This window comes from Hyphopichia burtonii (genome assembly GCF_001661395.1).
Source record: "Hyphopichia burtonii NRRL Y-1933 unplaced genomic scaffold HYPBUscaffold_1, whole genome shotgun sequence".
Taxonomy (NCBI): domain Eukaryota; kingdom Fungi; phylum Ascomycota; class Pichiomycetes; order Serinales; family Debaryomycetaceae; genus Hyphopichia; species Hyphopichia burtonii.
The window spans coordinates 912,005-935,923 of NW_017963728.1; the positions used below are offsets into that span (position 1 = coordinate 912,005).

The 23,919-nt window shown below is 35.8% G+C and overlaps 14 protein-coding genes across 14 annotated transcripts; 7 read left to right on the top strand and 7 right to left on the bottom strand.

The window, feature by feature from the left end:
- Positions 1-215: 215 nt before the first annotated feature.
- Positions 216-965, top strand: TPI1 (triose-phosphate isomerase; the record flags this gene model as incomplete). Its single annotated transcript, XM_020218259.1, has 1 exon — positions 216-965. The coding sequence occupies one exon, from the start codon at positions 216-218 to the stop codon at positions 963-965; it is 750 nt and encodes a 249-aa protein (XP_020078744.1).
- Positions 966-1,270: 305 nt separating this feature from the next.
- On the bottom strand, positions 1,271-1,906 carry HYPBUDRAFT_3622 (putative endodeoxyribonuclease; the record flags this gene model as incomplete). Its single annotated transcript, XM_020223363.1, has 1 exon — positions 1,271-1,906. One exon carries the CDS (start codon positions 1,904-1,906, stop codon positions 1,271-1,273), a length of 636 nt encoding a protein of 211 aa, XP_020078745.1.
- A 214-nt stretch (positions 1,907-2,120) lies between these two features.
- On the top strand, positions 2,121-6,085 carry TPS3 (trehalose 6-phosphate synthase/phosphatase complex subunit; the record flags this gene model as incomplete). Its single annotated transcript, XM_020223364.1, has 2 exons — positions 2,121-2,131; positions 2,647-6,085. 2 exons carry the CDS (start codon positions 2,121-2,123, stop codon positions 6,083-6,085), a joined length of 3,450 nt encoding a protein of 1,149 aa, XP_020078746.1.
- Positions 6,086-6,163: 78 nt separating this feature from the next.
- On the bottom strand, positions 6,164-7,131 carry HYPBUDRAFT_164288 (uncharacterized protein). The gene has a single exon (XM_020222659.1). It carries the CDS (start codon positions 7,119-7,121, stop codon positions 6,183-6,185), a length of 939 nt encoding a protein of 312 aa, XP_020078747.1. The 5' UTR covers positions 7,122-7,131; the 3' UTR covers positions 6,164-6,182.
- A 795-nt stretch (positions 7,132-7,926) lies between these two features.
- Positions 7,927-8,347, top strand: TIF11 (Tif11p; the record flags this gene model as incomplete). Its single annotated transcript, XM_020220449.1, has 1 exon — positions 7,927-8,347. A coding segment is annotated over exon 1 (403 nt), but the record flags the coding sequence as incomplete, so codon positions are not given.
- Positions 8,348-8,590: 243 nt separating this feature from the next.
- On the bottom strand, positions 8,591-9,325 carry RPS13 (40S ribosomal protein uS15; the record flags this gene model as incomplete). Its single annotated transcript, XM_020222056.1, has 2 exons — positions 8,591-9,025; positions 9,305-9,325. The coding sequence occupies 2 exons, from the start codon at positions 9,323-9,325 to the stop codon at positions 8,591-8,593; spliced, it is 456 nt and encodes a 151-aa protein (XP_020078749.1).
- A 261-nt stretch (positions 9,326-9,586) lies between these two features.
- On the bottom strand, positions 9,587-11,410 carry HYPBUDRAFT_154707 (uncharacterized protein; the record flags this gene model as incomplete). Its single annotated transcript, XM_020222057.1, has 3 exons — positions 9,587-9,900; positions 9,966-10,059; positions 11,408-11,410. 3 exons carry the CDS (start codon positions 11,408-11,410, stop codon positions 9,587-9,589), a joined length of 411 nt encoding a protein of 136 aa, XP_020078750.1.
- On the top strand, positions 11,191-13,645 carry CDC14 (phosphoprotein phosphatase). Its single transcript, XM_020219464.1, has 2 exons — positions 11,191-11,454; positions 11,517-13,645. Exons 1-2 carry the CDS (start codon positions 11,409-11,411, stop codon positions 13,415-13,417), a joined length of 1,947 nt encoding a protein of 648 aa, XP_020078751.1. The 5' UTR covers positions 11,191-11,408; the 3' UTR covers positions 13,418-13,645.
- Positions 13,646-13,789: 144 nt separating this feature from the next.
- On the bottom strand, positions 13,790-14,497 carry HYPBUDRAFT_151346 (uncharacterized protein). Its single transcript, XM_020220450.1, has 2 exons — positions 14,436-14,497; positions 13,790-14,351 (listed from the first exon to the last, which is right to left on the bottom strand). The coding sequence occupies exons 1-2, from the start codon at positions 14,436-14,438 to the stop codon at positions 13,863-13,865; spliced, it is 492 nt and encodes a 163-aa protein (XP_020078752.1). The 5' UTR covers positions 14,439-14,497; the 3' UTR covers positions 13,790-13,862.
- Positions 14,498-14,607: 110 nt separating this feature from the next.
- HYPBUDRAFT_131922 (uncharacterized protein) lies at positions 14,608-16,257 on the top strand (the record flags this gene model as incomplete). The annotated part of the gene is made up of 1 exon (XM_020219465.1): positions 14,608-16,257. The coding sequence occupies one exon, from the start codon at positions 14,608-14,610 to the stop codon at positions 16,255-16,257; it is 1,650 nt and encodes a 549-aa protein (XP_020078753.1).
- Positions 16,258-16,352: 95 nt separating this feature from the next.
- On the bottom strand, positions 16,353-17,498 carry HYPBUDRAFT_151347 (RNA polymerase II subunit B1 CTD phosphatase). The gene has a single exon (XM_020220451.1). The coding sequence runs from the start codon at positions 17,354-17,356 to the stop codon at positions 16,550-16,552; it is 807 nt and encodes a 268-aa protein (XP_020078754.1). The 5' UTR covers positions 17,357-17,498; the 3' UTR covers positions 16,353-16,549.
- Positions 17,499-18,181: 683 nt separating this feature from the next.
- On the top strand, positions 18,182-20,137 carry HYPBUDRAFT_3631 (uncharacterized protein; the record flags this gene model as incomplete). Its single annotated transcript, XM_020223365.1, has 1 exon — positions 18,182-20,137. One exon carries the CDS (start codon positions 18,182-18,184, stop codon positions 20,135-20,137), a length of 1,956 nt encoding a protein of 651 aa, XP_020078755.1.
- Positions 20,138-20,289: 152 nt separating this feature from the next.
- Positions 20,290-21,759, bottom strand: COX15 (Cox15p; the record flags this gene model as incomplete). The annotated part of the gene is made up of 1 exon (XM_020218194.1): positions 20,290-21,759. One exon carries the CDS (start codon positions 21,757-21,759, stop codon positions 20,290-20,292), a length of 1,470 nt encoding a protein of 489 aa, XP_020078756.1.
- Positions 21,760-22,148: 389 nt separating this feature from the next.
- On the top strand, positions 22,149-23,780 carry HYPBUDRAFT_103988 (uncharacterized protein; the record flags this gene model as incomplete). Its single annotated transcript, XM_020218319.1, has 1 exon — positions 22,149-23,780. The coding sequence occupies one exon, from the start codon at positions 22,149-22,151 to the stop codon at positions 23,778-23,780; it is 1,632 nt and encodes a 543-aa protein (XP_020078757.1).
- Positions 23,781-23,919: the final 139 nt, after the last annotated feature.

A 23,919-nucleotide genomic window follows, 5' to 3' on the forward strand; every position in this document is an offset into this window, starting at 1 on the left:
GGCGAAAAACTCCGTACCAATACCATCAACTGACGGAGCGTGAGCGAACTAAAAAAAAGGGTGAATGCCCCCGGTGCCCAATTGCTGCCGAAATATATATATAGGCCAGTCAATTCCCATAATTCCACTGGAAACTACTCTTTTTTTCTTTATATATCTTGATATATTTTGATACTTTCATCTCCATATATATATAATAATAATACAATTGCAAAATGGCTCGTCAATTCTTTGTTGGTGGTAACTACAAAATGAACGGTACTACCGAATCAATTACTTCGATTATTGATACTTTAAATAAGGCTGAATTACCAGCTAACGTTGAAGTTGTTATTGCTCCACCAGCACCATACTTGGCCTTGGCTGTTGCTCAAAATAAACAAAAAACCGTTGAAGTTTCTGCTCAAAACGTTTACACCAAGACCTCTGGTGCATTCACTGGTGAAATTTCTCCAGATCAAGTTAAAGACTTGGGTGCTACTTGGACTTTGACCGGACACTCTGAAAGAAGAACCATTTTCAAAGAAAGCGATGAATTCATTGCTGAAAAGACCAAATTTGCTTTGGAAAGAGGATTATCGGTTATTTTCTGTATTGGGGAAACTTTGGAAGAACGTAAATCTGGTATTACTCTTGAAGTGTGTGCTAGACAATTGGATGCTTTATCCAAGATTGTTTCTGATTGGACCCATGTTGTTGTTGCTTACGAACCGGTTTGGGCCATTGGTACTGGTTTGGCTGCTACTTCTGATGATGCTCAAGATACTCACAAACAAATTAGAGCTCATCTTGCTAAAACCATTGGTGAAAAACAAGCCTCTGAAGTTAGAATCTTATACGGGGGTTCTGCCAACGGTAAGAATGCTCCAGACTTCAAAGACAAGGCCGATGTCGATGGTTTCTTGGTTGGTGGTGCTTCCTTAAAACCTTTGGAATTCATTGACATTGTCAAAAGTAGATTGTAAGTAGTCAATTGAGTTTGTAATGATTTAAAATGATTAAAAATATACATTTATCCTAGTATTCGTTATGATGTAATGTTTCGGGCCAATGGACTTGGTGTATCTCCGAACCACTAAACCTCCGAGGCTCCGGGTCTCCTTCACCAATATCTTCATTACCTTCGTTACTTCATTACCTTCGTTACTACATTACCTTCAATACCTTCCCTAACAAGTTCAATATCTTGGCTACATCGTCATTACATGTTGATTTCCGGATCGTACATACATTGCTGCAAATTTTGACCTTTTTTCACAGAATTGCGAATCTATAAACCTAGCGATGCTTGCAAATTTCGATCCAACACCAGGCCAGCATGAGCTCTATCCCAGTTTCTCGCCTCACAGATCTTATTGAAGATATCGTTCAAATACCCTATATACTCTTCTTGCTTACCGTTTGTGAAAAATTGGTCGATTCCGAAATCAGTCTCAACCAATATTTGCTCATCGTCAACCACCTCCATTAACCCATGTAGTAAATCAGACTTGTTCTCGGTTCCATTAATGTAATCCGACATCAGAAAAAATAACCTTTGCGGTGATGTCTTATACTGCTTGATCCATTGTTCAGCTTGTTGAATCGATCCCGTGTAGGAATGTAAAATTATACTGGGGATCTGTTGATATTCCCCCAGTTTTACAATTTCAAATAATGGACCTGGTGCTTTTACACAATGCAACGAAATGGGTTTCCGATACTCGTTGGCTAGTTGTAATTGCCTTTCCATGATCTTTTTTTGGTGTTCTATACTGGTTTTACTCATGGTTAATTTATTTACCTGCTGCTCAGGTATTGGCACTTGCTGATTCCCATAGTACCCATTACTTGGGATTCTAAATAACTTATCTAATCCTAATTCTCCTACACCAACCACCAGATACTTTTTGAGCTTTGTAGCCATCTTGTTTAAATACTCTTCTAGATTTATCGGTTCAGGTAATACTTCTAGTAACTCCTCTGATGGTGCCGGTTTTAAAACTGAGTAATAATGCTCTTTTTTACTCTGCTTTGGCTCATCACTAAATAAATGAGAATACCACGGATGTATTCCAAAATATGGCACGACTGGATTAGTTGTCCCGTCCAATCTCTCTGCTATTTGGTCAATTATCTCAATGTCAAGATGGTTCGTTGACATTAAACTGAAAAATCCCCCTTTGTTCAACCGTTCTTCATGTCTTATGGTATCGACAATCGGCTCGATCTGCTCCTCAGTACACTCAGTACTAAGATGACAATGACTATCCCCTAGTATTAGATCACTCGACATGCTAGTTTGCTTTCTCTTAAGAAAAGGTGGTGCCATTCTGCTGTACCTTATGTTAGTTGATTTTTGTCTAGGAAAACATCCGTACATCTCCGTGCCACTTTCTTTCCTTTTCTTTTGGCAACTTTACAGAACCGTGTGGAAAGTTCATAGAAATGTTGCTACTTAATTGGAACATCACAGCAAGACACCATTATATTCATATATATATATCTATCTAAATCGGTCTAGATATCAAAAGTCTAGTGGATTTCTTATACATTACCCAATTTTGATTTGAATGACTGTCATAATCGCATCTTTGTATGTTGAAAAATCATGTCCCAATTTTTTTAAAAGATTTCAAATTTACTAACCAATTGACTTCAATCTAGGTTTTTGCCTTATACGGTGCAATTTGAGGTTGGCCCTCAAGCTGTTTTCGATGCCGATATTGCTGAAAAAGATGCAACGGCATCCTCTTTACAGTCAAAGGCTAAACAGAGATCAAATTCAGCTCATAGTGGATCGCCAATTCCCCAAGGTATTCCTCAAGGAATTCCGAATCAAAGCTCAATATTACCATCTTTAAGTATTGCCAATTCTCAATTACATTCTCCTGCTAACTCGTCTCCGAAAACAAGCGATCGCCGATTATCAAATGATTCGCGTGGTTATGAAAAGCAATCGAATCCTGGAGGTCAATCTCCTGCATTATCAAGTAGTGATGTCGAACAGTTTTTCTATCTGCATCACAAATCAAAGAAATCTTCTGGTGATAATGCCCCTCAAAATCCTTTAACTGACAATTTAAATGAAAAATTGGCTTCTCATTATATTCAACCCCGTTCCCGTTATAATCAACAAGTTCCTTCTCTGGTTGTGGACCCCAAAAATAAAAAGGATGATGATATTGGATTTTCTGGTTTGAAAATTAGCAGATCAAAAACTGATTTACCAAATTTGAACTCTTCAACAAGCTCTTTCACTAATTTAATTGGTGGTATGACCCCTAGCACTCCTGCAACTTCCTCCAAACCAAGATCCGCATTATCAAGAGCAAACTTCACTTTACATGGTAATAGTAGTCATAATTCTTTAGCTATTGCTGAAGAAGAAGAAGAAGAAGAAGAAAAAGGTAAACATGATTCAAGAAAATCTTCCACCGATCAAAAGCCAACCAATCCAAATAATGAAGATTTGGATGATTGGAAAAATAACTTTAATGACGTTGCTCATGGTAGATCCGAAACAAAATTAGCTCCATTTGGTGGATTTTCGAATGCTAATTTAGAATCTGGTTTTTCAAATCAGCAAAATATTTTCGAAACAGCTCCTTGGAAAATTGTTTTAACTGATAAAGGAAATGGGTCATTAACTAAAGCCGTTCGTTTATCAGTTGAAAGTGGAAAGATTCATAATCGTAAATGGGTTGGTACTTTATCAATGCCTAGTGATGTCGTTCCATCTCATGTTATTGATAACATTGCTCAAAACTTAAGAGATGAATTTAACAGTGAAGCCGTTTTCCCTAATGATATCACTTTCCAAGGTCATTATAAATCTTTTTGTAAACAAATTCTTTGGCCCTCATTACACTATCAAATTCCTGATGATCCAAAATCAAAAGCTTTTGAAGATCATTCTTGGGGCCACTACAAACTTTTGAATCAATTAGTTGCTGATAAAGTGGTTGAAGTTTATAAAAAGGAAAATGGCCATTTGGATCCAAATGACCCAGAAAATATTATATGGGTTCACGATTATCATTTATTATTAGCCCCTCAAATGATTCGTGAACAGTTACCCAACGCTAAGATCGGATTCTTCTTACACGTTTCATTCCCATCTTCAGAAGTTTTCCGTTGCTTTGCTCAACGTACTGCTTTATTGAAAGGTATTTTGGGTGCGAATTGTGTTTCTTTCCAAAATCAAGAATACGTCAGACATTTCTTGCAAACCTGCAATCGTCTTTTACTAGCTGATACTAATGAATTCGGAATTACATATGATGGTAAATTTACTAGCATTACCACTATTCCAGTTGGTATAGATGCCAATTCCTTAAGTCAAGCTATAATGAGTAATGAAGTCAACGAATGGAGAAAATTAATTAGAGAAAGATGGAGTGACCAAAATTTGATTGTCTGTAGAGATAAATTGGACAAATTAAGAGGTATCAAACAAAAATTACTAGCTTATGAAAAATTTTTACTTGAAAATCCTGAATTTGTCGATACCACTGTTTTAATTGAGATTTGTATTGGTAGTTCTCATGATTCTTCTTATGAAAGTGAAATCATGCAAATTGTGGCAAGAATTAATTCACTCCCAGAAAACATATCAGTTTCCCAACCAGTTGTTTTATTACAAAAAGATATTGATTTTGAACAATATTTGGCCTTACAATGTGAAGCAGAAGTTTTTGTGGTCTCCTCCATGAGAGAAGGTATGAATTTAACCTGTCACGAGTTTATTATTGCAACAACTGAAAAGAAATCTCCCTTAATGTTATCTGAGTTTACAGGATCTTCTCAATTGTTAGACCATAGTGGTAAAGGTGCTATTTTAATTAATCCTTGGGACATTAAAAAATTTGCTGAAATGTTTAAATATGCTTTGACTATGAATCCAGCAGAAAAATTAGAGCGCTGGAGAAATTGCCATGATACGGTTGTAACTCATGATTCTAAGGCTTGGGTTGTGAGCTGCATTGATAGTATAAATGAAGCTTGGGATCGTGACCAATGTCGCCACTTGAGCAGTTTGACTCCTTTTACAAGAGATGTTTTTGAAAATTTCTATAATGATCAACAAACAGGGACAGGTAAAAACATTTACTTCTTGAATTTGGAAACTCCATCTGCTATAAGCCCCACTAATATAAATGATCTTAACAAGGTAGCTGCTGGAGTTAGTGATCCAAGCAAAACTCCATTCTCCGAGCCTAATAAAATTTCTAAGCTTTTAAATGGGCTTTTATCAGATCCTAGAAATCAAGTTTACCTCATCAGTTTTATGAAGAGGAAAGATTTAGAGGCGTTGTATAGAACGGTTCCAAACTTAGGTTTGATAGCTGAGAATGGTGGTTATATTAAACTTATTGGTTCTGCCAGATGGGTTTCAATTGTTGATGAAAATGAATTAAAGTATTGGATGCCTCAAGTTAGACAATTGATTGAAGCAAAAGCAGAAAGATTAATAGGATCACATTGTGAAGTGGAAGATTGTACAGTCAGATTCCATCCAGGTACTTCCATAAAAGAAGATCGTGAAAGAAGTTTGGATACCATGGGTGATACTATTCAACATATAAATGATGTGTTTGGAGATAGAGATGGAGTTCATGCTGCATTAATCAAAAATGTAGTTGTTGTTCAACAAGACCATCTTTGTTTAAAAGCTTTGAAGTTCATTGTATCATATTATAATCATAAATCATCCGGTACACCATCGAAAGAATTGATTGAAGAATACCAAGTTAAACGAGTACCTTCCTCGGTACCAACTACTCCAAGTGCTGAGCACCATCCAGATGATCCAATAATTTCGCCAATTGCATCACCAGCCAATCCAAACTTCCCACGTAATTCACCATTTGGGAAAGTTTCCTCTAAGAGTCCGGTGTCATCAGTATTTTTCAGCGGAGGATCTACTAGGATCGATGATCCAAGTTTTGAGTATGTAAATAATTTAAAAGAGACAGGAGAAGTGGATAACGTCTTGACTATTACTGTGTTAGGAGCCGATACCGATGTTAGGACTTCGGCATATTACAGAGTTGCAGGTAAAAACGAACTTTTAGGTATTTTATCTAATACGGATGCCGCATGAATAAGAGTTATATAGAAACATTTGAATAAAATGTATATAAAAAAAATTAATACATACATATAGATATACTGTACATTCGTTAGGCCATCAAAACTATTTAAAATTGTTTATCTTTATAGCTAGTAGCAATCATATTATTTAATTCATCGAAGGTATCCAATAAGGCTTTATCTTCATCTTCATCCATTGGATTAATTTTGTTCCAGTAATGCACCAAGAATTCATCTTCACTAACAAAGTTTGAGTCTTTAGGTCGGTTGACGGTCCATAAGGTTTCTTTAGATCTTTTATAAGTTTCACGGTCGTCTTCCATTCTCATTAAGATTTGCTTTTTGGTAAGAAGGTTTGTATCTGGTTTAGTAGTTGGGGGTTTCGTATTAGGTTTGTTAATTCTAACATTGAATAATTCGTCTTCTTCTAATGGGGCATCTAAGTATTCGCCATGTTTTAGTAATCTAAGTCTTTCATATTGGCTTTGTTTCTTCTTTTTAATAAGCAACTCCCAAGTAAGTATTAATGGGTCAATATTATTAGAAGGTTCGTCTTCTAATTCTACTTCTGGGTAAGGAATATTTAAATCCAAATTTTTCAAGTCATCTGCATTGAATTGATTTTGGATCGAATTATATTTGAGTTCATAATCATCGTAATCGATTTTGAATGTTTTAGAAATGTTTTTCAAACTGGTATAGATATTGTGCAAACTTGTTATATTGGACCCTGGTAAAACTTTTAATAAAATTCGAGGTAAGGAGTTTTTAACGCTATGAATATAAGGATAATTGTAGTGTGACTTTGGTTGTTCTGAAACAGCAGTAGATTCGTGAATCAACACTTCAATGAATTGAAATATGGTTGATTTAGTATTTAATTCAACTGCATCATCGTTTATTGAATCGATTATTGAGTGAAATAAGTAGTCTTCACTTTCAGCATTTTTCAAAGCAAAATGAGCAGCTCGGGTCAAGTTTTGAAGAGAAGGGGTTAAGCTTCTTAGTATCTGGTTAAGCTTAGTGCTTGCCTCAAAGGAGTCCATGTTACCAGCGTTTTATTAATCGTGGTTGTTATGCAAATTATCAGCTGGAGTTTTTCAAATAGAGTACTCAGTTAGCTCGAGATTTGTAGATGTACGGGTCTTGCTCCTGAACAAATAGGCGAACAGTTTGCAGCAGGATCATATATATACATATATATACATATATATATATATATGGAAAGATATCTGACCAATCAACAAGGACAAGAGTATATAAATGTACTGAAGAAGAGAGAGCAACGAAGAGTCACCTATGCGTTAACCTGATATTTACTTCTTGTATGTAACTAGGAAATAAAACTACGACGTAAAAGTAGGACATAAAGCAGGACATAAAGCCGGACATAAACTAGGACAAAGTACGAAATGACAGTAGGACATTAGAGTAGGACATTTCAAAAAGGAATTAGGTTATAAGACCCTTCTACCAAGGGTCCAGAGTTTTATTCACAGCACTTGTAACATCTATTCAAGGTTGGCTCGCATCCCCATCATACAATTATTGTGCAAAAACATACAAAAATGACAAAAACATACACCAGGACAACCCAGATATGCATTAAATACAAACTAGAATACCACCAAACACTACAAACCGAAAACCATTCATTTTTGGTTGCAAATTCAGGTTATTCATTCTCAGATTTACTCCCATCAGGCGATATTGCAGGTTGCACACACCCAACCTGCACATCCATTACATAAGCCTACGATTGAGCAAAAAAAATTTTTTTGTGAGTAACTGAGTTGGTGAGGTTTAAAAGAAGAAGATAATTACTTTCTTTCTTGCTTAGAAGAAACCTTTATAGATATACACGCCAAAATGGGTAAATCCGGTAAAGGTAAAGGTGGTAAAAACAGAAGAAGAGGTAAGAATGTTAACGGGGGTCAAAAGAGAGAATTGATCTATAAAGAAGAAGGACAAGAATACGCTCAAATCACCAAGATGTTAGGTAATGGTAGATTAGAAGTTAGTTGTTTTGATGGAATTAAAAGAATGGGACATATTAGAGGTAAATTAAGAAAGAAGGTTTGGATGGGACAAGGGGATATTATTTTAGTTTCCTTGAGAGATTTCCAAGATGATCAATGTGATGTTGTTCATAAGTATAACTCTGATGAAGCCAGAACCTTGAAGAATGTTGGTGAATTACCAGAAAACGCTAAAATCAATGAAACTGATACATTTGGTGCTGATGAAGATGAAGATGTTAATTTCGAATTTGGTGAAGATGATGATGAAGAAGAAGAAGAAGGATCCGATTTAGATATTGATGATATTTAAGCTGAATCCGTTTATGCATTTACTTTTTATTTAACTTCTTTTATACAGTGTATTTTATAGTTTCTTGTTTAGTATTTTAATTTATAAATTTTACAAAAAACCAATGTAACTTATTTTAATTCATTAGACGTAAGAAATTAGAAAACTAAGATTATATTAAATATTACAAAAGCTATAAACAAATCTAGTTAACTAAAGCAGAAGCAGTAGCAGATTCGTATTTCCAGTTTGGAGGTAAGACAGCAACGGTTCTGTAGTATCTAGCTAATCTGTGAATTCTGGATTCGATTAAAATTAATCTGAATTTAGAATCTTTATCTTTTCTGTTTCTTTCCAAGTGTTTTCTGACGGAAACAGCCTTTTTAATTAAAAAGTATAAATCTTCTGGGATTTCTGGAGCTAAACCGTTAGATTTTAAGATTCTTAAAATCTTGTTACCGGAAACAACTTTAGTTTGGGAAACACCGTGAGCATCTCTTAATAAGACACCAATTTGAGATGGAGTGAAACCTTTTCTGGCGTACTTGATAACTTGTTCAACAACTTCATCAGAAGTTAATTTGAACCATGATGGAGCGTTTCTAGAGTATGGGGTAGCAGAAGAAGAAATACCTTTACCCTAATACGAGTTAGTATAGATTCTTTACCTAGAAACGAACCTCGTTCATTCCCCGATAAACCTTACAATAAAAAGTGGTATCGACCAGTCATAACCGCATTGGCACTATCCTGACATCAAGTATCAAAAGCGAAACTTCAAATCTCAAAGGATTCAAAAACTCTTGATAAGACTCAAAATATCCAGCCCATGCAACCGTATCGATCCAGCATATGTTCATTCACTAACTTCCTATCTGTCCACACTTATTATTGAAAGCTGAAAGTATTGTATACATACGGATGAGTGTAATCTAGCCATTTTTGTTGTTTGATAAAGAAGAAGAAGAAGCTCTGAAACTAAAAATTTTTCACCGGCTCCTTTAAGTAATGAAACTTTTTTTTTTTTCAGCGATGAAGTATTTGTGCACGCGCACGTCCGTTCCAAACTTTTTTTTTTCTTTCTTCTTTCAGCGCCGGTACAACAGTTACACTACATCCACAGTACAGCAAAGCGTAAATATGAGCATTGACTTTTAGACTCGCGCACGTCCTTTCTTTATACAAACAAAGATTGCAAAAACTACTGCAATTGGTCTTCCATGTCCTCAAAGTCTTCCTCCTCCTGGAACTCGAGGAGCTTGGAAACCCCGGCTTTTTCCCGAAACTGTTCCACGGCCCCGGCGTACAACATCTGGTTGGCCAGGGATGTGGGGGGTCTCCAATAGACAAGCACCAACGGATTCTTCAATCTTCCATCTGGCAACTTGAACGGATAGGATAAAAGAACGTAACGGGGGCTGTTATCGGGTAAATCTTCCACGAGTTCCTCGATCGACTCGTAGACGGTGGCCCCGTCTTCCTTCCTGATATCATAGGATTCTTTATCAATGGTATCTTTCCCGAGAAATGGTTAGTATAATCGTAATTACCAACGCAATTGGGGGATATCTAATACATACATATAATGGCTTGCATTTTAGTAGCTCTGCCACTGGCAAATCGAAACTTTCGAAGATCCGATAATGTTTCGGATGAAAACCCGTATAACGAACTCTGCTGCGGTGTTAGTAGTCTTGCCAATGGACCATCCATGTATCAGATACGTACCATCTTAAAGCGAAGGACTTGGGGAGGTTTGATTAAAAGTTAATTGGAAAATCATGAACAAATAGACCGAGAGGTCGTGTAGCAGGGGCCACAAATAATTACTACTCCCGAAAAAGACATAATTGTAAACAAAACTCGCTCAAATCAATCTCGATGAAATACAACAAGTCTATTGATTTGGAAAGCACAGAACGGGTCAATACATCAACAGTTGGACTTGATTTGGTGAGAAGTATATAATGTTTAAGACATCACAATACTTTTGACTCGATTTTTTCTTCTTTCCATTTTGTTAGCGCCCTCGTTTTCTTTTGTTTTTTAATAATTAACCTTGGATTAAGGTATCCAACTTGGTAGTGAAATCACACAATCTTACCCCCTATCCCTCATTTGTCTGACTTGAAGGAAGCAGCAGCCCATCGTTTCTCGTCTCATTGCTCTTGGTGTTGTCACTTTGCAACCAGAAGACTATAAAAACGCTTAATAAGCTCTTTTTTTAGTTTGACTTAGCAACAAGCTCATACATTCTTTTCATCACTAAAGATCCCAATTAACAACCTAGTTTGTTCCTTGTGTCTCGATTTCCGTGTTTCAGTCGGTTTTGGTTAGTTGGAAGCGTACTTTCTTGCTTCTTGTACCTAACGACACCTGAATTGAACAAAGATTCACTGACTTATTCGTTTTTTAATTTTTCTTTAACTGTTTTACTATCAAAATCGCCTTTGCAACTGGTTATTATTGACGGTTTTAATCATTGTTTCTTATTTAATACTTTTCCATTATTGTTCCCTTTCGATCTCACTTTTTAACTTATTTCATTATATTTTCGAGTTTCCCTCATTAAAGTATAAGCTTCAAACTTCTCCCACTCCGTTTCCCTTACCACCAAAATCTCCATTGTTCAAATTTCGCTCTTGTCCTCCCGTCTAGTGTCAACCCAATTGAACAAGCTCATCATCCACATATTTTTTCCCCTTTGATTCATTTGCAAGCTTCGCTAAGGAAAGAAATTACAAAACTAAATTTAACAAAAAAAAAAAATCCATTAAAAAAGAAAAAAAAAAAAAAAAATTAAACAAAACGAAAAGGAAGAAGATTCATCCTCGAAATATCATAGAACCTTTTGCCCTTGATTTTTCGTCTCCTGTTTTCTTTTTCACCAATTCACTGACTTTCAACTTCCTGACCCCTTTTTTTCATTCTATTCTCCTCGAGTTTTTCCATTCGAATACAAATTCCAATTCCGTCATCTCATACCTCCATCTTTCTAAGTTTATCATATTCCAATCTTCACCATGCCGAGAAACAGAATAAACGTTCCTCTTATCGAATTCTTAAAGAGTACGTATCTCTACTTTCCAATTCTTTCCAATTTCTTCTGTTACTAACAATTGACTTTTTAGACCGTATATATCTCGGAGCTTATGATTTCACTCCTCCTGATACTAATGACCTTGTTTATTTCACAGTAGAAGATGTCTTGGCTTATAACCCTTTCCATCTTGATTTTGGTCCTTTACACATTGGAAGTTTATACAGATTTGCAGTCATTTTACATAATATTTTGAATGAAGAATCAAATCAGGGTAAAGCAATTGTTTTTTATTCAAGTACTTCTCCTAAAGAAAGAGCCAATGCTGCTTGTCTTCTCTGTTGTTATATGGTATTAGTTCAATCTTGGTCTCCTCATCAAGTTTTACAACCAATTTCTCAAGTTGATCCTCCTTTGCAACCTTTCCGTGATGCTGGTTATTCAAATGCTGATTTTGAAATAACTATTCAAGATGTGGTTTACGGGATGTGGAGAGCAAAAGAAAGAGGTATGATTGTTTTAACAAAATTTAATCTAGAAGAATATGAACAATATGAAAGAGTGGAAGAAGGTGATTTTAATGTAATTTCAAAAGATTTCATTGCTTTTGCCTCGCCAAAACAAAATTCAAGAAGAAATGGATTGAATGAGCCTTTCCGTAAAGTTTTAAATTATTTTATGATGAATAATGTTGACTTGGTTGTTCGTCTTAATTCTCATCTTTATGATTCTTCAGAATTTACTAAAAGAAATATTCAACATATCGATATGATTTTTGAAGATGGTACTTGTCCAAGTTTAGAATATGTTCAAAAATTCATTGGTGCTGCTGAATGTGTTATTCAAAAAGGTGGTAAAGTTGCAGTTCATTGTAAAGCTGGTTTAGGTCGTACTGGTTGTTTAATTGGTGCTCATCTTATTTATACTCATGGTTTTACTGCTAATGAATGTATAGCTTATATGAGAATGATGAGACCTGGGATGGTTGTTGGTCCTCAACAACATTGGTTATATTTACATCAAAATGATTTTAGAGACTGGAGACATACTATGTGTTTGGATGATAGACCCGATGAAATGATAGGTGGGTTATATCCTTTAACTTCTTATGAAGAATTAAAAGCAAGATTAAAACAAGAAGCAAAACAACGTAAAATCCAACATCAACAACAAATTAATTCTTCAATGAGTCATATTGATTCTTCTTTCAATACACCAATTAGAAGACGTAAGATTAGTGGTGCTCTAGCTGCTAAAATTCAAACAGCAGTGCCAGTGGAATCTCCTGGTCAACCAAGAAAATATCAAGATCAAGATGAGAATTCGGGCGTAGTGGAAGTTATTAATAATTCTGATGAAGAAGATGTTGACGATGATGATAACGTTGAAAATGATGATATTATAATTGGTAATGGTACCGAAAGTATGGTTCAAGAAATTCCAAGTCCTTCTCCTCCTTCGCCGCCTCCTTCAAATTTACCTCAAGTTAAAACTCCTAAAACCTCTCATTCTGCCAATACTTCTACTCCTTATGATGTTGAAGCTGAAATTCATAACGCCGATGGTACTGTACTAAATAGCTCTCCGAAACGAGAGTCAAGTATTCCAAATTCTAATGATTGGAAAGTTTTACGATCTATTTCAACAAATAGTGCTTCTAATCAACCTTGTCATCTCACTAAAACTACTACAACAACAACTACAAGAACTGTTAGTACGACACTATCGTCTTCACCGCGACAGTCTTCTGGATCAGCTAATGGAAGTGGTGTTAAAACTCCAAAGTCTAGATCCGGTAGTCGACCATCGTCTGGAATGATCGTTTCTAGTGGTAAAGTTGGTATAACAAGTCCTGGTCATGGTCATTCCCATAGTCAATCTCATCTGCATAATCCTCATAGTCATCATAATGTTCATAATGTTCATGGATCTCGAGTTCAATCATCCGGAATTCGCAAAGTCAGTAGTGGGGTCAGTCCCCGAAAATATTAAAGGTATTTTCAATAACTTAATGGCTCAAGGTTTAATCATGTAAATTAGAATATTCAACTTGTTCTACTTCTCCAATTTTTCATCTTAAAAATTCTTGTTTTATCCCTCTTGTTCCTGGCAATTGTGATTAAAACTGGGAGTTTTTTCTATTCCTTCTCTTTCGTCTGTCTTTCCTGTTCTCTCTTTTTTTTCATATCGTTTCGAATATTGTTTACTTCTTTTTTTTTGGTTTTATTTCAGCTCCATTTGTTTTTATTTTATGTTCTCTATCTTTTTGTTTTTATTTAGGCTGTCTATGTTTTTCTTTTAAATTTGTCTTTCTTGCATTAAAATGTCTATTTTGACAATCATCAATTATTTTATATATCATTGCTTATGTATTATTATATAGAGTGATAAGTATATACTTATTTTCCTTATTTTCTAATTTGTATTCTACTGTAGATCACTGGTCTTCGTAAGCAGCTTCAATAACTTCAAAGTCACCATCATTCACATATTTAAACGCAAGTATGTCATAGTCACTAAAGATTAAATCTTTCAAGTTGGCATCATCTATAGGAATCCATTGGTTATCGTACGGTGAGCTTTTATCTTTTGGAATTGCAATACTAATATCGTTTTTAGTGACCGACTTTCTGTTATCATCGCCACCCTCTTCTAATTTGACATCACCATCGTCATCAATAAGTTCTGACTTAGGAACTTCTATATCGTCTTCATTTATTTCGTTATCGTACGAAGCATCATCCTTATCTTCCAATAACAAGCCACCTGAATTGTTGATCGCGTCTATTAATTGGGTAATGAAGTGATCAACCGTGATTGTTGACTTATTTGGAAAAGTAAATGGTAATGTATAAGTGCTTCTATGCCTCTTAAATTTCAATATAGTCAATTGGTTTGCTGATTGGTTTCTCGATAGCTTGGGTGCCTAAGTTCAATCATATTAGTAAAGAATCTTGAATATTAGATTGATCGCAACTTGAACTAAATCAAGCCAGATGCTTAAACATACCATGTTCTTTTAATCTATTTGTCTTGTTGTAATAGTAGTGATCAGAGAAAGGGCCTCCATTTATCAAAGCTTTTGATAAAAAGCTACCAAAGAAGTCTTCTGCGAGAAACTGAAAAAAACGAAAAAAATATAAAGTATCTGAAAACCATTATCAAACTATCCTTATTTATCTATGTACATACCAGTTAGTGAGCTCTTACTGAGCCCGACTCATAGGTCGCTGGTATTGGCTCTATATAAATCATTGTTACGCAATATAAGGCACCTTCCTGTTCCTCATCAGACCTCGAATCAAATCGAGCATCCTCATCGAGAAATAAATAGAGAATTGCAAAAACTTAGAAATGACCCAGCATCATACCGAAAACTTTTGAAAACAGAACTTGAGTACTCCCTCCAGGAAGAGTTTAGGACGGGAGTGCCGCATAATCAATTCATTGGTGACATTCTTTATAAGAGACTCAAACGGGGGGTTGATCTTGACGAAGCACTTCTGGCTGTGAAAGAATCCAATGAGGTGAAGAATTGGTTAGTTTTACTAGAGAAATTAGTTCATTATAGACTCAAGAGGTTCCGTGATCAAGTATGGAGAGGTCAGAACGTTGAAAAGATGAGTAAGATCAACGAAAGAAGAAATCACAATAAATCCGGTCTCAGACATGTATCGATAAAAGGGCCCAATAAGAGACCAAAAAACTATAATAAGCTAAATCCAAATGAGAAATTGGATAGGCTCGCTTCCACCCTAGACGAATCGAGGGCTAACTCGTGGATGGTTCTTTGCCGATTTTTAAAACTTTCACAACAACAGTCATTAATACCGAACCCATTTCTTCTACCTAATGTCACCCGAGATTATAATGTTAAGACCGATGATTTGTTTTCACCTTCTCAGATCTTACCTGGATCGACGAAGATGTCGATCATGAAGCAAGCATATGACATGGAGTACGTTAATGGTATAATCAAACCAAGTTTAGAGTATGATATCAATAAAAGACATTATCTTGAGAAACTACAACAAATTGTTAATGAAAAGGGCCCTCAGCTAGTGAGAGTTCGTATGAATACTGCAGGAGAGGTCGCAATACCAATAGTCAATATCCCAACTAACAACACTGATAAACTACGGGAAATAGCATTGGATACTAAATGGCTGGTTGCATTATATAATACCGAGAGAGTTTGGAATTCGCTGAGAAACGAATCTTTAAGTAAATGTGGTCAAATATTCCTGGACGGAAGTGTTGCAGTGAAGAGGAGTGGTGGTTTTGGCTTAGATGAAAGAATATTCCCGAGATGGTATTACGATGATCTCGTTGAAGGTGAAGCAATCTGGGAGTTCATCATTAATAAAGCTGGGAATGACCGGGTAAAATCAAATGACCAAAAAGAATATGAATCAATTTTACAATCTTGGATGGAACCACTTGATATTACACCTATTGTCCTCAAATCCAAATTCAATCAATTGAGAAGTAGACATTCTGATCGAAAAACACTAAACCAGGCCCAAGAGGAAAACCAGCATAAGCAAAATTCCCATTATGATTTGCAAGTGAGAAGACTCAATGGAATCACGGATTCTCTAGAGAAAAATCGAGTATTCAAGCATTCAGAAATTGTTAACCCGGATAAGGTTACTAAAACTTACAATGAGTATTTAGAAAAGGCAAAGACTCCAACCAAAAAAACATTTCCTTCTGGAATACCAGTTTTAGAACGAATTGGTATGGGTAAAACTTTGGGTGATTACATTGATGAACAAGATTATCATAATTTCAAATTTGGGAAAACCTTCAAACCAAGATTCAAACTTTAATACTTTGTAAATAGTTCTACATATACAGTCAGGTAAGCTTTCATTTGTAAAGGGTTAGGCAAAAAATATATATAATATGAATATAAATCAAGGTCGTTAAAATTAAAACATCAAGAAATTTGACAGAATTGAGTCATATATGAAAACACAAGCCATGAATAAACAAACTTAATGCACATAGGAAGAAAAAGCAGAAGTCAACAAAATCGTTAAAGCGTAGCAAAGAGTCTAATCAAATAAAAATAGCAAATATATGAGGCAATTTTTCATTTTAATCATAAGAACTTCAGGACTAGACGACATAACCACCGAAGCTTTTATTGGTTGTTACATAACCTTCCACTGCGTTGGTATCTGTTTCGTCTTCGGAATCAAGATCATCACCGTGAACTCCACCCTCTTTCTCAACAATTTCGAAATCTTCAATCAATTTAATAAGTTCACTGGTATCCTTATCATCTTCAGAAACTGAAAGACCGTTCATCATTGTGATTACTTCTCCAAGAGTCTTTCCTTGTTCCTTCAATTCCCGATGTTTAGCAAGAACTTCTTCAAGGCAGGTGATAGTATTCTCGTACCAAGATCTGATAGCAGGAAATGGAGGTGCTACCATTATATCTTTTCGAGCAAAAACTGCTTCCAGACTTAACTGGTTTCTGTAAAAAAGTGAAGCTTGGTAATGTTCTTTGCAGCAATATTGGGAGAGATATGTATTGGGTAAAATCATCGATGGTTTCCTATTATATATCTGATATTTAGTCGTTGATGTTGCTGAAGCGCCTGGAGACGCAAATGCCGGCAGTGTCGAAGCCGATCCATTGCTTATCACAGACAGGCGGCGGACATTCTGCTTGGGAGACTTATTGCAAGTGATGTACCCACATTGGTGCTCGATATTACGTTCTTCAATGATTTCGTCATAGATCTGTGGGGTTAAAAATCTGGACAAAAACTTTAACAATTGCAAATCAACAAAATGATCTAGTAATAATTCAGTAATTAATAACAGAAGGCGTGATGCTTCACCCGGTGACAAAGTATCTTTATTGGCTAGTCCGGTTATATGGGGAAGAAACGATTCAACTGTAAGTAACTCCATTCTGGATCAGACTACCAAGTGAGATCATGCAATAGTACGCAATATAGCTGTGACAATTCGTTTGGGAAAAACAACCTGGGGGTATTTAAGAAAGTTTTCAAGTGACTCAAGGCTAACTACCGAAGATTATAATAGATTGGTGGTGAAGCTTAGATTCAGCTGCTTTTACAATCAAAACAAAGTGCTGCATCGTTCATTCTGGTTTTCAATTTCACCCGTACATCTTGTATGTACGGAGGTGTTAAATTGATCACGTGCAAGAGATAAAAAATACACATTTGCAAAGAGTGGAATTCAAATCAAACAAACAATAACCGATTGATTGATTCATCACGGTCTTGCAAGAGGTTATATATATGAAAACTAACAAGTCCATTTATGGCTCGATCCAAACCATCTAGTGCTAGCGGGGCCAGTTCGAATGCTGCGGGCGGTAGTACGTCTGGACTCGAGAGCAGAGATAAAGAATGGCCGACTTCAAGTCCTAGCTTAACTTCAGTGAATGTCAATCATCGGTCTACATCCAGGCTTTCCAGTACTTCTATGGAGCATCCTAGATCCCGGTCCAGGTCGAGGTCGAGGTCGAGGTCCAGTTCGTTTCCAAGATCCCGATCTTCTACAGCGAGTTCTTTTCTTGCTTATATTTCTAATGGAACCTATGGTACGGGATCAGTTAGTAGGGCTGCTAGTGTCAGTACTTCCAGGAATCGAAATAGAATATTTTCTTTGTTTCGGCTTTTGATGGTTGAGCTAAACCTTCCTTCAGAAAACAAACATGGCCTCACCAAGACTAACTCGATGCAAAACAGTAATGCTGATGCGGACATGTCATACGAACAGGTATTAAACTTGCTAAAAGTTCCTCTAGTTTTGGAAAAATTCATGATTTTTGGTTGTTTGGTATGTCTCAATTCATTTTTAACGTTGTTTACTTTGGTACCACTTAAGATTTGCATTATGGTTTATAGACTGGTTAGGAAATTTATAATTCATTACAGATCACTGGGACAGTTAAGCTATTCAATAATTTCAGATGGCTTACGTTTTGTGAAGCGTGACTTGATTACTATTTCCCTAATCATATCAACTGTGCTTATACTATCATTACCAAATTTAGATATCTCAAGAATGTATCACGACGTTAGAGGACAGGCCCATATCAAACTTTATGTCATGTTTGGTGTTCTAGAAGTGGGTGATAAATTATGCTCTTCGATCGGTCAAGACATCTTCAATATTTTATATGGAATTCCCTTATTAGCATTCAAAGATATTTCAACTGACAGTAATCGGGTAAACCAACTCAAACTTACTATATTTTATTTTCTTGCATTAGCATATTTATCTTTCCATTCTTATATATGCATTTATCAAACTGTTTCACTAAATGTTGCTGCAAATTCTTATTCTAATGCCTTACTTGCTCTTTTACTCTCTAATCAATTTGCAGAATTGAAATCTTCCGTTTTCAAAAAATTTGAACGTGAAGGCTTATTTCAAATTACTATGGCTGATTTGACTGAAAGATTTCAATTGACTTTGATGCTTGGTGTTATTGCTTTGCGAAACTTATTACAATTAAACACTACTCACCTTGGTTTGATACCTAATAGTTGGACTAGTTGGAATAAATGGATCGGTGCTATATTTGGACCAAGTATCGTCGTATTAGGTAGTGAAATTTTGGTTGATTGGTTAAAACATTGTTACATTACCAAATTTAATAGGGTGAGACCTAGGATTTACAGAAATTTTTTATTTGTTTTAACTTTAGATTATCTTGAAGTTTTTAAGGGTCCTTCCAATGCAAATTTATCGAATGAACTATCTGACTATATTGTGTTAACCAAAAGAATTGGTATACCCTTGTTAGCATATATTGTCTGTTTTCTCAGAATGACATTACCTGATTTGAAATCTTTATTCATTTACAGAGACTCTTCGATTACTTATTCAATAGTTGTTACATTCAGTCTTTTCTCAATATCATTCTTCACATTATTATTCATTCGTTTGATGCTCGGGTTAGCTTTATTAAAATGGGCCAATCGTATAAAACACAACCATCAAGCATACCAAGCACATTTGAAATCTCAGCAACAATATACTGTTCAGCAAGAAAGTGTGCTCTCCCCTACTGATAATCCACACTTATATACTCCAGGAAGACAGATTGCGGATAGTGTAACACCTAACCAATCATCGGTGGCATCGAAGGACTCGAACGTCGACGAAATAGGTGTTTTCAAGTCGTCCACAAATGCTCTAAGACCGCCCCGAACTTCTACCGGAGCATCCTCTCAGCCTAAACCAAGTGTGTCAGCATCCCCCAAAACTGCAGCAAAATCGCCATCATTTCTGAGTCATGGATTATCACTACTCGATTTGAATCTTCCATCGCGTACTCCGTCACCGATTGATCCGTTATTGGTTGCGGGAAATAACACGATGGATGAGTCTGCTGTTATTGACGAAGATCCACTATCAACAAATTCAACAAGTCAACAAATGCAAGAGGGTGTTGATTTGTCCTTTAGATCCCAAATTGATATGTCATTTTTACCTGGAGTCCCAAACACAGAACCTTCAACTATAAACCCAACTACTAGGTCATATTTATATGACTTTGGAGAAAAGGTCCCACCAACCGTTGAAGAACGACGTAATAGACAGTTAATGAAAGTGCTGAAAAATCAGGATAGACTGATGGAGCTGAGTAGTGATGATGAGGTATTGGGGAAAGTGAGGCGATACGAAATGTCTAGTAAAAGAATATGGTGAAACAAAAATGATTTGATACCATAACAGATTTTATTTTTGAACTATATACAAGTATTTAATTATTATCTGGAAAGGACTACACTCTAATAAATTAATTTTTAATATTTCTAATCGGGGAATAAGTCGTACTTCGTCTCGGAAAATGAAACAAATCATTTTTGTTTCATAAGTTGATCTTTCATCAATTTATTAATGTAATGCATAGTTTCTGGTCTAGGTTTTTTCAAACGGGAACAATAAGCCAAAACAGTGGTTAATAAAGCCAAAGCACCAGCTTGATGAGCAGCAGCCAAGGGAATAGGAACTAAGTAAATTAAGGTTGATATACCCAAAGTGACTTGTAAAGTAAGGAATCCCATAACGGCGTGAAACATTTTAGCGGCATGACGAGGAATGATTGCTTTACGTCTATTAGCATAGAGATGGAAGACTGTTAATGCAGTGAAAGTAGTAGTGGCAAGAATACGATGAATAAGTTGAACGGTTGTTGGATTCTCTAATAAGTTTCTCCACCATAAATCAGAATGATCATCTTTTCTACTAAATATAGGAGAAAACAATTCATTTTTACTAGGAATGTAGTCCTCGCCCATAAGAGGGAAAGTATTGTAGATTAGACCAGCATCTAAACCAGCAACCATACCACCACTCATTGCCGTGATGAAAGTAAGGGCGAGTAATGCACCGGCATAGAGTTTAACTCTTTTCAATGCTGGACTATTTAGTTTTTCAAAAACAGTATTCAAATTATTAATGACGGAGGAGTCAGAAGATGTTTTAATTTGTTTTAACCACTTATTTTCATTTAAAATTTCAAAAGCAGTCCATAAGACTCCCAAGTAAAGTAAGAATGCAGCACCTAAATGAGTAGTCAATCTATATTGAGAAACGGTTGGTTTTGAATTTCTTTCAGCCAAACCTTCTTCATCCAAGCCTGATTTCACCATCCACCAACCAATAGCACCTTGTAAACCAAGTAAAGCAGTTAATCCAACCACTTTCCATTTGACATGAGAGCTGAATTTACGAGTTTTCCAGAAATACAATGCTGGTAAAATAAATAACATACCAATGGTTCTTCCAAGTAAACGATGGCCCCATTCCATACTGAAAATGAACTTGAATTCGTCTAAGGTAATATGAGAGTTAAGTTGCTTGAACTCAGGAGACTCTTTATACTTATTAAACTCTTCTTCCCATTCAACTTCATTTAAAGGAGGGATAGTCCCAGTGACTGGTTTCCATTCCGTAATGGAAAGACCCGATTCAGTTAACCTGGTAAGTCCTCCCACAACAACAATACTGAAAACTAACCCAGAAGTCCCTATAAGCCAATAACCCACGGACTTATCTGAAATCACTGGATCAACTTTAGGATTTTGTTTTACTGAAGCCTTTAAAGCATCGGAAATTGAAGCCTTCGGAAACGTAGAAGCTGCACCGGTAGTACCCACAGTAGTATAAGAACGGGTACTTGAGCGAATATTATTCAAAAACCTGCTGAAAGTAAAGCTTCTTGACTTCAATATAGGAGCAATAGAAAGTCTAGATACTTTTGATCTATGTAAGGTATTTAACACCAATGAATTTTGAGTGAAAAAAAACCGTGTTTTGCAAAGCATTTTAAATCACCAGCCAGTCTTAATTAAACCAGGACAGCGAATTTTCCAACAGTAATAAGATACAGAGTTGTTTTAAGTTTTCTATCGAAATTTTTCACTTCATGATTGGTATCTGATGATTTTTTTTTCCGTACAGGCGTATAAGCAAATTAAACCCAAAGCCCATTGGATGGTGTACGGGTGCATACTGCTAGTGGTGAAAAATGACATACATTCCTTTTGTGGTTATCATGTCGCGGATGTGCGTAGAGAAATGACAAAACACGATTTTAGCAGCCAATTCTATGGAACAAGGAGAATGAAAAGCTAGTTTAAAAGCAGTAGGGTCACTGCAGGATATAACTACAAGAATGCCGGTCACTAAACGAGAGGAAGATGCAAGAGTCGGAATGTTGGTGTTGGGAAATGACGAAGTATACCAGCTTTCGGACAGTGCTGAATATACTGAAGAGGATTTGTTGGCGAATGCCATGTACTTATTCATTGTGCTCGTGTTCATTACTAGTGTGGTTGCTGTTATTTCCTTTGGTATAAGAGAGTATACCATATCTTTGAAGAAGATAGGCAGCTCAGCCACTGATAAGAAGGTACTAGCAGCAGGGTGGTCACCCGTGGAGGAGGAAGAGGAAGCCGAAGAGGAGGAAGAGGGAGTCAAAGAGGAGGCAGAGGAAGAGTTTGCACCGATTCTGGAGATCTCTGAAGATTCGAATACCAAGAAAGACATTGAACAATTCAGACCAACCGGTACTGGGCTAATACAAGAGCGAACAATCGATGGATATGATCAGATAATTGATACTAGTCTGTATAAACAGGAGGGATACGGTTCTTCCGACCAAGAGATAAGTAGTGAAGAACGAATTGAAGTAATGATTTCGTCAAACATCAGTGGGGGCACATTTGATGAAATACTAGAACAAGATTACACAAGGAGCTTAAAAGAGGTGACAAAGAAGAAGTATACGATTAGTGAAATGCAAAAAATTTTTGAACAAAACAATCGAATAACGTTATATTATCAAAGAGCCCAAAGATACGGAACACCAATCATATTATCGGAAGTGCTTAAGTATACAAATAAGATACCCAAGTATGAATTTGCAAATGCCTGGGAAGCCGATAAAATGATTAGTGAAATACGGAGTAAAATGATGAATAATTTGCAACTCGAGGCCTTTGATAAGAACATGATTGTTTTGCAATTGATTAGTATTGGGAGTTCTAATGAAGTTCTCGATAATGAAAACTATTATTTATTATCGTTTAACGAGTTAATTGAAAATATAATTGATACTGGAGCCATAATTGATATACTTAACGAATTAGAAGGAATAATTCGAACCAATTTAATCGAAATGATATTAATTTATTGTTGGAGTCATTGGAATTTCAAAGTTAATAATAAAAGATTACAACAGGCAATTCATGAACGATATCAAAGATGGAAATTTGAAAATTATATTATTTCCAATCATCATATAATATTTCGAATATTATGTAATTTTAAAATTGGACTTTCATCGATTAAATTTAAAAACGATCGAAATCTAATTAAAGAATACGAATTCAGGTTACAATTACTTTTCCGAGAATGTATTAAGACAAGTTACTGTAACGAGTTTATGATTTTCATTCCAATGTTAGCCCAAGCAGTTGACATTTCAATTAATCAAAATATTAAATATTTCTTTTATGATTTACTCAAAATAATCATCACCGTTCATGATAAATGTTGTATGAAAGAGTATTTACAAGAATCAAAGAATACCAATTTAAAAGCATTATTACAACACGGAATCTGGTATAAGCATGATGCCAATCTACAAAAAAAAGTAAGAGAAATATACCAATATCTAATTGAAATCTTCGATACCGATAACTCGGTTATAAATAACCTTTCAAACTGGTTTAAAGAAATCGACGGTGGTAAAAAATTTGTTGCTTCCAGTGCCAAATTGAACTCTGATCCATACAATCACTTACTGCAAGCACCGACTCCTGGCTCCTGGACCGTTCATTGATCAATTCCACAATCAGTGCACCAGAGCCTTCATGTGAAATGAAGGCCAAATGAGGGGCTGGGTCAAAGCCGTGGTCATGGTGCAATGAAATTCAATTGAAGCGAAAAAAGTCTGATAGCCAAGTCAGTCGAATTAAATT

Bases quoted from the DNA above. Each gene is read 5' to 3' on its own strand.
- CDC14 (XM_020219464.1), top strand. From the start codon at position 11,409: ATGCCGAGAAACAGAATAAACGTTCCTCTTATCGAATTCTTAAAGA. The intron at 11,455-11,516 runs GTACGTATCTCT...TTGACTTTTTAG, and splicing joins TCTTATCGAATTCTTAAAGA to ACCGTATATATCTCGGAGCT.
- HYPBUDRAFT_151347 (XM_020220451.1), bottom strand. From the start codon at position 17,356: ATGGAGTTACTTACAGTTGAATCGTTTCTTCCCCATATAACCGGACTA.
- HYPBUDRAFT_164288 (XM_020222659.1), bottom strand. From the start codon at position 7,121: ATGGACTCCTTTGAGGCAAGCACTAAGCTTAACCAGATACTAAGAAGC.